Consider the following 14531-nt stretch of genomic DNA (forward strand, 5'->3'; position numbering starts at 1 on the left):
TAATGTCTCTCTCTTCTCCTTTGAAGGTTCCTACTGGGGAGTCCAGGAGGCAGGTGAGTTTGGCCCCCCATCCTTGACTGGGTGTGGGAGGGGACAGATGGACAACTTGCTCCTGAGGAAGAGGCCCTGGATCCAGGCTTGGGGCCCTAGCACTGCCCTTAGAGTCTAGGACATCTCACCACCACCCACAGCACTTCACCTTGTACATGAGATTTCACACGGGCGGCAGGTAGCCTAGCAGTTAAGAGTGTTGGGCCAGTAACCGACTAGGTTAAAAATATGTCGATGTGCCCTTGAGCAAGGCACTTAACCCTAATTGCTCCTGTAAGTCGCTCTGGATAGGAGCGTCTGCTAAATGACTCAAATGTACAAATCAATTTTTTGTACCGCTTCTACCATGACTGACCACTGCATGGTGGCATGGACCTATGGGTGACAACCAACCGCCCCTCCATGGAAGGACAGCGCTGCACTGAAACAAGCTTGGCACAGAGAAGAGAACCATTTCTATTGGGGAGAGGAATGTTAATGAATGTGTAACATAGGACCTATTAACAATGTATTATGCATATATCTAACCATATTAAGGGCAATGTGCTTAACAAGGCTCAAGGATGCCATTTTGAAAAGTGAACCTTGTATTCAGTACTGGAAGAATGATTGATGTGGTTGGCTTCACATTTCAACTAACTTTGAACCTCACAAAAACATATGCCGAAGATGTGGACAATATTTAAAATGTCTAACTGAAGCCGTCAATAAAACAATTTTTGTAAATGTATGAGTGCTTTAATCAACAAAATAATCAAAAAAGAAGCTGGACAAAATCTCCAAAAACATTTTATCATAATATTAAACAATACAAGCTAATATCAAACGTAATGATACAGACGTGCAATGTACAATAATGGAGCACAGCTCCTATTGGTCATATCACAGTGAGTCATTTATTTCACTGTGGCAACCAGGTAGCCCCTCCCTGCTGTTACAGGCTGGCTACTATAGAAATATTCCCCGACCATTATAGGAATTATTCTATGGTGGCCACATACGAGACCAGCTGGGAGGAAGTCTGACGCATCCAAGCACTTATAACCATGTTAAATCAGGTTAAGTGATCTTAAAGTTGGTTACTGGGGAAATCAATTTCCATATGTGATGTGGGCGAGAATAATTAATGGATAATGTTACAAATTACATTATATTCCAGTAATAAACTGTACTTTGCATTAGTACCTGATAATCAACAAATATGAACACCTGTTAAAGATTTAACTTCACAAGGCACATAGCAATCTTATGACAATTCCTAATATGCCTATATAAATGTTGATGTTTTGTCACATACACCAGATAGGTGCAGCAAAATGTGTTGTTTTACAGGGTCACCCATAGTATTACGTCTCCCCTGGATATTGACTGGGGCACTGCTCAGTAATATGAGCACCATAATCTAACTAGAGCCTGAATGATAATATGAATAGTTTATGTAATTCTGTCAAAAACTCTCCAGAGTACTCACCCATAGATGGACAATGGCCAAGGCGTGTGGTTATCTAGCTCTAACCTAGTCCTTGGTAAAAAAGCTCTTTGTTGGCACCCAAAAAGTCCAAACTGCTTTTTGTGTGACTTCAGTACAATTAAAAAGCGCACACTTTGTCAACTTTGGACAACATACCTACCAGTACAAAAAAAGCATAAAATCAGTTCACAAGACAGGACAGTTGAAAATGACACTTCACATGACAGTGACCGGAGTGCAGATTAAGGTCCCCAAACACCCAGAGGTGCCTGGACATACGGGTCACGATCAAGCCCAAATGATCCACTCCTCAGAGGCTAAGAGAAGTCCTCTGTTCACCCCACCATCCAGGGGCCAGTAGTGATTCTGGGCCATAGTGTGGAGATGAGAAACTGGCCAGCAGCAGTGAGTAGTGTGAGGTTAGATGGTCATGGGGTCTCTTCTGGTGAGAGCCTTAGGGAATTCCCATACCAGTCCATCTTCATGGGGAACATGGCTAGATGGCAGGAGGACTCTGGTCAACCAGTGACTGTGAGAAAAGGAAGCCAAATCAACTCTGTAAGAAGAATCATTTAGGTTTCACAACAGTCTAGACGTTTGTGGTGATCTGGAGGGCTTACCTTGTCTCCTCCACACCAAACAACACTTTCCAATTGTTTATTTTCCCATAATGGTATGGATTTCGGAACACCTTACAAAAGAAAAACAGGCTTTACTCGCTAATTCCAAACTGGTACACCATGTTGATATTTGGGTAAAGATCTGGGTAAATCCATTGAGAGCCCCAATATTCCTTACCTTTCCCTTCTCATTTAAGCGTCTGATCTCTTTCTTGTTGATGTGTCTCTCCACGCTGGTCTCTCCTCGGGTGATGAGGATAGCATGCCACAGTGTCAGACCTCCCAGAGCTACTGCCACTGAACTGCAGGGAGGAAAAACAGCGATCATGATTATCTGTAAATTGTATTAAACTAAATTCAAGATAAAGGTCTATTTGAGAATATACACTACATGACCAAAAGTATGTGGACACCTGCTCGTCGAACATTTCATTCCAAAATCATGGGCATTAATATGGAGTTGGTCACGCCTTTGCTGCTATAACAACCTCCACTCTTCTGAGAAGGCTTTCCACTAGATGTTGGAACATTGCTGCGGGGACTTGCTTCCATTCAGTCACAAGAGCCTTAGTGAGGTCGGGCACTGATGTTGGGCGATTAAGCCTGGCTCGCAGTCGGCATTCCAATTCATCCCAAAGGTTTTCGATGTGGTTGAGATCAGGGCTCTGTGCAGGCCAGTCAAGTTCTTCCACACCGATCTTGAAAAACCATTTCTGTACGGATCTCAATTTGTGCATGGGGGCATTGTCACGCTGAAACAGGAAAGAGCCTTCCCGAAACTGTTGCCACAAAGTTGGAAGGACAGAATCGTCTAGAATGTCATTGTATGCTGTACCATTAAGATTTCCTTTCACTGGAACTAAGGGGCCTAGCCCGAAACATGAAACAGCCCCAGACCATTATTCCTCCTCCAATAAACTTTACAATTGGCACTATGTATTCGGGCAGGTAGCAATCTCCGGGAATCCGCCAAACCCAGATTCGTCCATCGGACTGCTAGATGGTAAAGCGCGATTCATTACTACAGAACGTGTTTCCACTACTCCAGAGTCCAATGGCGGCAAGCTTTACACCACTCCAGCCGACGCTTGGCATTGCGCATGGTGATCTTAGGCTTGTGTGCGGCTGCTCGGCCATGGAAACCCATTTCATGAAGCTCCCGACGAACAGTTCTTGTGCTGACGTTGCTTCCAGAGGCAGTTTGGAACTCGGTAGTGGGTGTTGCAACCGAGGACAGACAACTTTTATGCGCTTCAGCACTCGGCGGTCCCGTTCTGTGAGCTTGTGAGGCCTACCACTTTTCGAGTGAAGCCGTTGATGCTCCTAGACATTTCCACTTCACATAACAGCACTTACAGTTGACCGGGGCAGCTCTAGCAGGGCAGAAATTTGATGAACTGACTTGTTGGAAAGTGGCATCCTATGACAGTGCAACGTTGAAAGTCACTGAGCTCTTCAGTAAGGCCATTCTACTGCCAATGTTTGTATATGGAGATTGCATGGCTGTGTGCTCGATTTTATACACCTGTCAGCAACAATGTGTGGCTGAAATAGCCGAATCCACTAATTTGAAGGGTGTCCACATACTTTTGTATATATAGTGTACATAGAACAGCCATAGCTGTTCACAACAACAACACTTGACTTTTTGGTAGAAATCCAAAAGTTTTTTTTTTTTGCAGTTACAAATGTGTCTCACCTTGTTAGCACCCAAATGAAAATAACACTCTTGTGGACCATCTTTTCTCTGAAGGAAAATAGTGGTGGTGGTGTCTGATAGTAGCTCTAGAGGGAAAGCAAAACCAAACAATGTGAAAAGACCATCCATGTACAGCAGTTCTAATTAGTAAATGTGATTCCACTGGGTATTCTACAGAATTGAACCACAAAAAGGCTAACAGGAAACACAGTAGCTGGGTTAACAGTAGCACATCTACAGTCCTCCAATTGCAACTAGTGGCAAAAAAGCGAAACACAAAATGCCAAGTCAGTAGCCGTTCACAGCCAAGGGACCTAAAACTAACTACCAATCACAGGGGACTTTGCCTGGCTTGAAGAGTGAACTGCAGTCTCACTGGGCAGTGAAACATGGGTGATTCCATGCCAGCGTAGGCCGAAAATATTTTTGGTATCTCAGATTGTTCTGGCAATTATCACGTAAACTTAATTGGGAGGAAGGATGTTTGACATGCTCTGTACTTTTTTTTATCACAAACCATTTTGGAGAAAATCATGTAAAACAAATAAAGCCCATTTTAGACCTACAGTGAGGGAAAAAAAGCATTTTGCCCACTGACAAAGAAATGATCAGTCTATAATTGTAATGGCAGGTTTATATGAACAGTGAGAGACAAAATAACAACAACAAAAATCCAGAAAACGCAGGTCAAAAATGTTATAAATCGATTTGCATTTTAATGAGGGAAATAAGTATTTGACCCCCTCTCAATCAGAAAGATTTCTGGCTCCCAGGTGTCTTTTATACAGGTAACGAGCTGAGATTAGGAGCACACTATTAAAGGGAGTGCTCCTAATCTCAGTTTGTTACCTGTATAAAAGACACCTGTCCACAGAAGCAATCGATCAATCAGATTCCAAACTCTCCACCATGGCCAAGACCAAAGAGCTCTCCAAGGATGTCAGGGACAAGATTGTAGACCTACACAAGGCTGGAATGGGCTACAAGACCATCGCCAAGCAGCTTGGTGAGAAGGTGACAACAGTTGGTGCGATTATTGGCAAATGGAAGAAACACAAAATAACTGTCAATCTCCCTCGGCCTGGGGCTCAATGCAAGATCTCACCTCGTGGAGTTGCAATGATCATGAGAACGGTGAGGAATCAGCCCAGAACTACATGGGAGGATCTTGTCAATGATCTCAAGGCAGCTGGGACCATAGTCACCAAGAAAACAATTGGTAACACACAACGCTGTGAAGGACTGAACTCCTGCAGCGCCCGCATAGGTCCCCCTGCTCAAGAAGCACATATACAGGCCCGTCTGAAGTTTGCCAATGAACATCTGAATGATTCAGAGGAGAACTGGGTGAAAGTGTTGTTGTCAGATGAGACCAAAATGGAGCTCTTTGGCATCAACTCAACTCGCCGTGTTTGGAGGAGGAGGAATGCTGCCTATGACCCCAAGAACACCATCCTCAATGTCAAACATGGAGGTGGAAACATTATGCTTTGGGGGTGTTTTTCTGCTAAGGGGACAGGACAACTTCACTGCATCAAAGGGACGATGGACGGGTCCATTTACCGTCAAATCTTGGGTGAGAACCTCCTTCCCTCAGCCAGGGCATTGAAAATGGGTCGTGGACGGGTATTCCAGCATGACAATTACCCAAAACACACGGCCAAGGCAACAAAGGAGTGGCTCAAGAAGAAGCACATTAAGGTCCTAGATTGGCCTAGCCAGTCTCCAGACCTTAATCCCATAGAAAATCTGTGGAGGGAGCTGAGGTTTGAGTTGCCAAACGTCAGCCTCGAAACCTTAATGACTTGGAGAAGATCTGCAAAGAGGAGTGGAACAAAATCCCTCCTGAGATGTGTGCAAACCTGGTGGCCAACTACAAGAAACGTCTGACCTCTGTGATTGCCAACAAGGGTTTTGCCACATTTTTGACATGCGTTTTTCAGGATTTTGTTGTTGTTATTCTGTCTCTCACTGTTCAAATAAACCTACCATTAAAATTATAGACTGATCATGTCTTTGTCAGTGGGCAAACGTACAAAATCAGCAGGGGATCAAATACTTTTTTCCCTCACTGTACCTATACATGCCTCCTGTATGACCCTATGATCTGTGAACCGTACATGATACAGACAACATCTTGGTGTGATTATACTCCTTATAGTGTGCTATAAAATATGCATGTCTTATTCAACATAAAAAATATGATTATCTTAATATTTTCTTTTTTACAACTAAATGGCATGTTATAAAAGGATCCAGACACCTTTTTTTGTGATTTCATGTCTTTGAGAAACTAACCCCAAACAGCAAATCACTTCCCCATACTCATTGTGTGGTATGGGGGCCCCAAAAACACATGAACAAAGGTTCCAAAATCGTTATTTTAGAAACGGCAAAGCTCTCAGTATAGTGATGCAGGTCTTTAGATGTTGTACACATGAAATTGTGTCAATCCTAAACTTTATCTGCAATGTTATATTCCGTTTTGCGTGACTCGAGCCGTTTCCCTATCCAGCTGTTCCATTCTCTGTGTAGCCTGCTGCTACAGGTAACTGCCAAAATAAAGGAAACACCAACATAAAGTGTCTTAATAGGGCATTGGGCCACCACGAGCCAGAACAGCTTCAATGCGCCTTGCCATAGATTCTACAAGTCTGGAAGCACCCCATGCTTTCAATATACTTTGTATTCCTCATTTATCCTTTATTTCAGCAATTACCTGTCGAATGGATGGAGAGGTATCGCTCAAGTCGCAACAAAATGGAATATAACGTTGCGTATAAAGTTCGGAATGACACAATTTCATGTGTACAACATTTAAAGACCTGCATCACTATAATGAGAGCTTTGCCGTTTCTAAAAGGACATATTTGGGTGTTTTTGGAGCCTCTGTATCCTCATTTTGTTCATACTACAAAAGGAGGATAAGGAAGTGATTTGCTGTTTCTCAAAAACATTTGAAATCATGACAAAGGTGTCTGGACCCTTCTAGAACATGCCATTTACATCAAAAATTGAGATTTGGTTGTAAAAAATCAAACTTGTCCTTTAAAGACATTGTTTGGAACAACATACTCTACAAGTACCAACAATACTACGCTGGCGTGGAATCGGCCACATATAAAACTCCATACTATACAGGGAGATGATTGCCAAATTATTTGTTGTTTGTTAATTGACAGTGGAACCCAGCACTGCCCAGTGGACCTTTAAAGCCTGTCAGTCTGTCCTACCTGGCCAAAAAGGAAGAACTCTGAAAATCTATTTTTTGAGTGCGGACCCTCTACAAATTAATCTGCCTTTTTAATTTTGGTCAACACACCAGTTCTGAGCTCAGTGGTTTCAATAACCTTTTGTACTACCTGGCCAGTCATGAGCTCAAGGAGTCTGAGGAGCAGTCTGTCCCCTACTCCTATCGCTGGCTCCCCCTGTGGCTCCCCATCCACACTGCGGTGGAAGCGCTAGGTAGCTTAGTGGGTAAGAGCGTTGTGCCAGTAACCGAAAGGTCGCTGGTTCTAATCCCCGAGCCAACTAGGTGAAAAATCTGTCGATGTGCCCTTAAGCAAGGCACTTAACCCTAATTGCTCCTGTAAGTCGCTCTGGATAAGAGCGTCTGCTAAATGACTAAAATGTAATGTAAATGTAGTGGAACAATGTCAATTCATATACTGGTTGAATCCCAAATGGCACTTTATTCCCTATGTAGTGCACTACTTTTGACCAGGGCCAACAAGGCTCTGATCAAAAGTAGTGCACTATATAGGGAACAAAGTACAATTTGGGACACAACCACAGCTTCAGTCAAGTTAGTGCTCTTGACTAGCGCAATCGGAACTCATAATACTAAGGGAAACTATAGGCTAGATGAGTTATAGGTCCAGGGTGATTATTATATAATGGTACCTCCCATCTTCTCTGTAGCTAAAGAGAAAATGTGTCATAAGTCAGAGCGATTGAAGCATTAAAAAAAATCTAAAACAGTGAGGTGTTGGCTCCGAGCCATAGGATCTATTAGTATATAAACTCCCATCTTACCATGGCGGATTGGTGTGAGAACAGTAAGTGATCTTGAGCCAGGAGGCTTTAGATTACATAAGAAACAATCTGACTGGTTATATACACAACGGCACCAGTTATCTGCACACCACCAGCCTTCTCAGTGGACTTGAAGATAAACATGTGTCATGTGATCTGATGTCCTTGATCCCTACATTTCAAAACTCCCTTAGTGGTCTGTTAGCTGTCTTTGCTTAGCTGCTGTCTGTCTCTTTAGCTAAACTAGCAGCAGTGAACTTTACACATCTTGCTCAGAATGTATGGCCTTTCACTCCCCTATATGAAAAGACCATGCCATACCTAGCACATAAGAGAAGGAAAATATGGCAAAGACATGCCAGACTCTACCCAAACAGTCATGAACCAAGCGGCCTCACTCAATCAGGGTGTTTGGTCCACATGTCATTAACAAGACATGATTTACATGGATGGCAGTACTCAGAATAGTCTTTGAAAGTCAGAATGTCAAGCCTCCTAGAACCTCTAAGAAGTTGACATTGTTGATCTCCCTCACCTCGACAGCGTTGTAGGCCTCTATGAACATGCCTTTGCAGCTGACGCTGCAGTACATGCAGCCCATGGTCATGTAGAGGCAGAAGGAGAAGAAGTAGCGGTGGTTGAAGTGGCCCACACAGTTGTTGAGCCAGGCTAGCATCACAAGGCAAGTTAAGGTCAAAGTTAATGAGGCAGATCTAACAAAGATAAAACATGTAGGAATGCAAGATGATTTAATTGTATGACTGTCCCCCCTGGGGTTTTACAATGCTATACAACATTTAAAAAAAAAAGGAATCCAAGAGATGAGATGTTTGTTGGTCTCGATAGAAAGGATACGACAGTGGTGATCCATCTTCAGAATACACCTGGAATGAAAGAGAAAGTCACACAGTGTGATTGACCTGTGCCATGGACTAGAGCTATCCAGTAGAGGTTTTGTATTTCTTGATGACATCATCTGATGACTGACGGAGTGTCCTTAACTTACGTATTGCAGATGCTGCAGTGGTGAGTTCTGGCTGGTTTGGGGACGATGCATTTTTTACAGATAGACACTGACGGTGATTCACTTTTAACCTGAGAAACAACAATCAGAAAAAACTAGAAGGCATGAAGTTATTTCTGAATCAAGCCTTTAGCCTATGTCTTCCTAGTGTTTTCCAAAAACAGTTTTTCTGCAGGAATTGGAGCGGGCACCTCACCTGTGGTGGGTGTCCAGGGGAGGTGGTGGTGGCCTTGTAGTAGTGGAAGAGGACCATCATGAGGACCCAGTGGCCGTAAGTGAGGTGCCAGACGATCCACTGCAGTGGGTAGGTGTTGAGGATGACAGGCAGCAGGCACAGGTAGACAATGACTAGCACAGAGCTGGTGAGGGCAATCACCAGGCACACAAACACCTGGGAACAGAGGAGAGGGGGACACAGACAGAGGGAGAAACCCATGAGGGAGTGTGAAAGGTGAAAAAACTGTGTGTGAAAAGAAATAGAATAGCAAAAAGATTAATGTAACCAAACATGGGAGATTTTATTAACTAGCCTACATTTAATTAAATACAATAAAACAAAGCTTTTTGACTGTACATCTAGATAGAAAAGTGATCCATTGACTTACCACCCCAAACCAGCGAGTCACATTGTCCACTATCCAGTAGACGGGCTCAAAGACACAGTCCAGGTAGGTGTCAGAGTTGGTGAGGCTGTTAAAGTAGAGGGAGTTGAGCAGCAGCTTCCAGTAGCTCCACAGCTCTCGTAGCTTCCTCTGGGGCTTGCTGGGTCGACCCCCTCGCTTAGGGCACAGCCGGCACCAGCGCAGGCACAGACGCATCACCCTGGAGAACTGCCACCTCCAGCTGCGCATGCCCCCGCCTTCCACACACACACGGACAGACACACAACACAGAAGCAGGTGAAAAACGACTACGACCAGAAAGAACAACTTGGAATGCAAGGCCATCCATATCGCAGATGATGTCATCGTTGTCACTCTTTCCTTGAGAAAAATACCCACGGTCGAGTGGTAACACTCCCAGCTCTTGACATATACTGCGACTTCGGAGACCAGGGTTCAATCCCATCCTACAATGCCTTCTCTCCTCATCAAGTTCCCCCTTTAATTCGTATCTGTCTGAATAATCTAATGTCTGAATAAAACATGAATCAAATACAAAGAGGGTGGAATTCCACTCTCCACCCCCAAAAAAGGCCCTCATCTCAATTAAATGCTACAACCAACCCCACCCCCCAGAAACTCACCTATGAAGGAACTATTGTCTGAGAGACAGACAAAAACAACCAACTCTCTAAGACCTAAAAAAAGCGCTTGTCAATAGAAGCTCATCAAGAGAGACTTCTGCTCAGCGCATGGTCTTCCTCTCCATGGAGCGAAGACAAGGCATTACAGTAATTAAATCCAGGTGAGTGCTGTTTCCATTGGAGCCAAAGGACGCATCACACATGCCCAGAAAATAGGACAGGGCTATCAGGTAATAAGTGCATCCACTCTCACAAAACTTATACTGTTAATAATGCATGAGAAATACAGTTCTGTGGCCAAGCCTTCCATAGAAAGACCTTGGGTATGCAAAACCGGTAACCTTATAAGACACCAAAAGCCCAAGGATGAATTTCCTAAGAGGGGAATAAGTGGACACCAGAACACTGAGGCTCTCCAGAATGCTAAGGCCATACACATTTTATTAAATGTTTAACAGATCTCATTTTTTGAAAAGTGAGGCAAGCGAGAGCGAATAACATATAAAGCTGCGAGCAGCAATGAACGGGGTTCATAAGACGACAGAAAGGACGAGATGAGTTGGATAACAAAGCAAGCACTATCATGTGGGAACAATCTTCCTTTATGTGTAATCAATGAAACATTACCATGTTTATCTCTCAATAACACGGATGACGCAAGTGAATTTAGTCTAGTGCTGTAGGTTGGTTTTCTTAAAGTCATTACTTAATGTATTTAGTTATATAAAAATATTTATAAATATATACGCCTATGCTGACTGTGCAAGCGGCAGGACTGCCGGTTTCTAATTTTCCTGAATAAAATATCCACTTTCTCCTATGTTCAGACCACATAATAGGGCAACAATGTGACTATACAGATATACTAATCACAATATTTCACATTGTTCGTCTGCATAATTTAAATCTAACAATAATTTGCATGAGACAAAGTCCACTTGACCAATTAGTTATTGCTCTAGTATCCTATGATGCCACTGGTGCCAATGAAATCTATAGTACCACCAACTGGTTGCAGTGACTTTATATTCACACAGCTTTTAAGGACATATACAGTGCATTCGGAAAGTATTCAGACCCCTTGACTTTTTCCACATTTTGTTACGTTACAGCCTTAGTCTAAAATGGATTAAATTGATTTTTTCCCTCATCAATCTACACACAATACCCCATAATGACAAAGCAAAAAAAGGTTTTTAGAAATTTTGCAAATGCACTGTACATAAGGTTTACATACCAAGTGTCATGTTTCCATGTCCATCGGTTCAGTTCTTATAGCCCTGGTGTGATATGGTGTCATCTAGTGTTGTAGCTTCGCTGACTTTGAATGCAGCAACTAATCATTCTCAAATTCATTAGAGGCTAATTAATTGAGTCTATATACTAAATATGGAGTCAATCTGAATTATGGTTAATGAGAAGATTTTTAAAGTATTTTTAGCATTAGCATACGTGCATCTATATGTAAAGTGCGGCCATATTTGAATGCAGCAACTATTTTTTCTCAGAACCATTCAAGACTAATGTAATGCGTCTAAATACAAAATCTGGAGTGAATCTGATGTATGGTTCATGAGAAGATGATTGCAGATGATTTTGAGCATAAGCGTTACATAAGAAAATAATGAGTTGTTAATAGTTTCCTTGTTTTTTTATACAGTATATCAATACCAAATTCAGTGTGGTTCATTTTAGGGACGTTCACGATAGCGACGACAAGTTTCAAGTTGATAGGCCACTGTGGAGTGGATTTACAGTTGTTTAAATGGACAAGTAAAATCAGATTTTTGATTTGTCAATAAATCAGCCATCTTTTAACTAATCCCTTAGCTTTCTCAAACTGAGTAAAGACATGTACCATGGGCCTTCATTCCAAATGTGTCATTTGGTCCTATGGTTCATGAGAAGAAGATTTTTAAAGTATTTTTAGTACATTTTAGCGTGGCCATCTTTGAATGCATCAACGTTATTTTCTCAAACTCTTTAGGGATTATTGTGATTAGTCCTCATTATTATTATTATTATTATTATTATTATACTCATTTTGCTATGGGGTGGAGAGAAATATTTGCAGTTTTTAATATGATATCTGAGTGAGAGTGACTAACAACATCAATGGGAGCCCCCCAGTCAGTAATTTGACCATGATTACTACAAGTTTATATAGCTGGCTAGACTAATTTCCCAATCAAAATGGTTTTAGCTTACATGGGCTAATTGAGTGACTGTCAGTGACTGACATAAGAGAAACTGCAGATGCACAACCACATTTCGAAATTGCACCTTGTGCATTCTACTATTGTAACCCTCAACAGCAAATTGAGACCCCGACACTTCAGCAGTTTTGGTTTTTAAAAGGGGTGGCCACCAGTTGCCCATCCCTGCTCTATATCAACCTTTTAGTTCGACACCTAGCAACCTATTCAAGAGGTTTTAGTCATAGTTCAGCCATAATCCGAAAGGGAATGTTGTGTATCTCTTTACTGGAAGCTTGAGGACATTATTTTTGCTATAAATCGTGCAATTTTCAGTACAACTTTTCAACTAAAATAAATGTTGAGAAAAGTGAAGAGGGGCATCTGTTAAAGACTTAAATAAATGTGTATGGCCTAATAATCAATTATTAGTGCTGGGACCGTCACTGTGGCCAGCCATTTGGTCTACAACACTGCCCCTCTTTTGTCATTATGCAGAGGGAGTATGTGTGATCCCTCTTTACAAGCGCCGCAGATGGAATGAAAGAAATGTCATAACGCCAACAGGTGAACACGAGGTCAACCAGTATTAATGAGATCATTGATTGGCATATGGCTGCATGCCATCAAAGTCATTGAAAGGCTGTGTGGAACTAGAAAAGAGTAGGGACGATTTCCAGCCAAATCAACAGGCTGTTGATGACTACCTAGGCTACCTACTACACCTGCTAACCAGAGGTAGAGTACAGAGTGACATATTGGAACAAACCCATATCAATATTATTTAAACATGCAATCAATCTCTAAACCTGAACAGGACCATCAGAAAGCTAGTTTTTCTCAATCTGAGATTAACCCCTTAATTCTGGGTTTTAAAACAGAACAATTAAGATATTTATCTGGGGGGGGGTTTAAAAAAGTAAGGCAGAGAGTTGCTATGGCAACCCTCAAATCTTCTCAGCAAGGAAATAGTCTCCTCTGCTCTGCCCGGATAATGAGCTTTTCTTTGCCCTGTCTGTCCCTGAGACTGGCTTAGCCTCTGTGTGTGCAGCACAGGCCTGGCAATTGGAAAACTGCACAGACTCCAAATGGGCACAGTCTGTTTGTTGTTTCTGCTCATTTGTGACCTTTCTCTCTCTCTGTGCCATACTGCCACTGCTGTGTGTCTCTTTACTCCCAGTGGAACGTTTTCAGTCCTCAGTGTAGAGATTTGCCCCTGTGTTGACAGCACTGGAACTAGGGAATGATGGAGTTGCTTATTGGGGTCATTATACTGCATAAAATGTCCTAATTCTACAATCCGAGGGGATGCAAATGGTCAGACATTCACATATTAAGAGAACAATCCACAACATAGAATGTTAATCCAGTCACAAATGAACAGTAAGTAGCTATCACATCCTAAATTATTATATTTATATGATCACACCATCAACGCTGTCAACATATTTTGAATGTCTGCTACTCTGTGCTGACTGTACAAATAACATAGGCCTAACTACTATTTAGGTCTGTATTTTACAGGGTTCTGTCAATCTCTGCTGCTGTTGTCGCTGGCTACCACATTGAATAAACAATAGTGTGCGAGGTGCGAGCAACGTTAGCCAGTTATAGCTACTCCACCTGCCTGGCAATCTTGATAGCAGAGTTTTCCACAGGCAGACCGCTACATACAATCTGAGATGTGTGTTGATTGCAAAATATTGCCAATTATGACGGCTAGCTATAGCTAGCTAATTACTGACACTATTGATATGCCAATAATCAAAATATTCCACTCACCTTAACGTATCTTCTGAAATGATAGGACCAGCTAGGTTAAATGCATTGACATTGAAGTCATAACTGTGAAATGTTAGCTACACTCAGAGATTTAACAAAGTGAGCAAAACATTATAAATCTTGAGCGGATGCACAATAGCCTTTGGTAGCTTGCTTTCTTCTGTTAAAAAAATCATCGAGACGTCGTGCCCCCTGAGCACGCATTGCATCTTGGGAAATTAAGTTTTTTCGTACTCTTCAAAATGTCAATAAAACCGTTCCCTACTGATCTGTTGATCTATTCAAGTTACGCTAAGCCATCCATCCTTTTTGGATTTTCATGTTTAATGAGTACTATAAATAAAATTTGGACAAATCTCTTATTAGAGGAGAAAACAGCGTTGTCTCAAAATTAGTACTACAACCAGG

The 14531-nt window shown here is 42.1% G+C and overlaps 2 protein-coding genes across 2 annotated transcripts in view; one reads left to right on the plus strand and one right to left on the minus strand.

Annotated features, from left to right (window-relative positions):
- The window catches only part of LOC311100673 (MMS19 nucleotide excision repair protein homolog), a 29620-nt gene extending 28840 nt beyond the window's left edge, over positions 1–780 (plus strand). Inside the window, exon 31 of the mRNA XM_084141612.1 lies at positions 27–780. Within this exon, the coding sequence (XP_083997738.1) occupies positions 27–57 (31 nt within the window). The 3' untranslated portion in view covers positions 58–780. The remainder of the gene's footprint in view (positions 1–26) is intronic.
- On the minus strand, positions 773–14305 carry LOC311100674 (palmitoyltransferase ZDHHC16B-like). Its single transcript, XM_084141613.1, has 10 exons — positions 14124–14305; positions 9506–9759; positions 9097–9291; positions 8883–8971; positions 8732–8760; positions 8412–8545; positions 3842–3927; positions 2321–2444; positions 2143–2213; positions 773–2051 (listed from the first exon to the last, which is right to left on the minus strand). The coding sequence occupies exons 2-10, from the start codon at positions 9749–9751 to the stop codon at positions 1943–1945; spliced, it is 1083 nt and encodes a 360-aa protein (XP_083997739.1). The 5' UTR covers positions 9752–9759; positions 14124–14305; the 3' UTR covers positions 773–1942.
- Between the last annotated feature and the right edge of the window lie 226 nt (positions 14306–14531).

This window comes from Coregonus lavaretus (genome assembly GCF_964263955.1).
Source record: "Coregonus lavaretus genome assembly, chromosome: 25".
Taxonomy (NCBI): Eukaryota; Metazoa; Chordata; class Actinopteri; order Salmoniformes; family Salmonidae; genus Coregonus; species Coregonus lavaretus.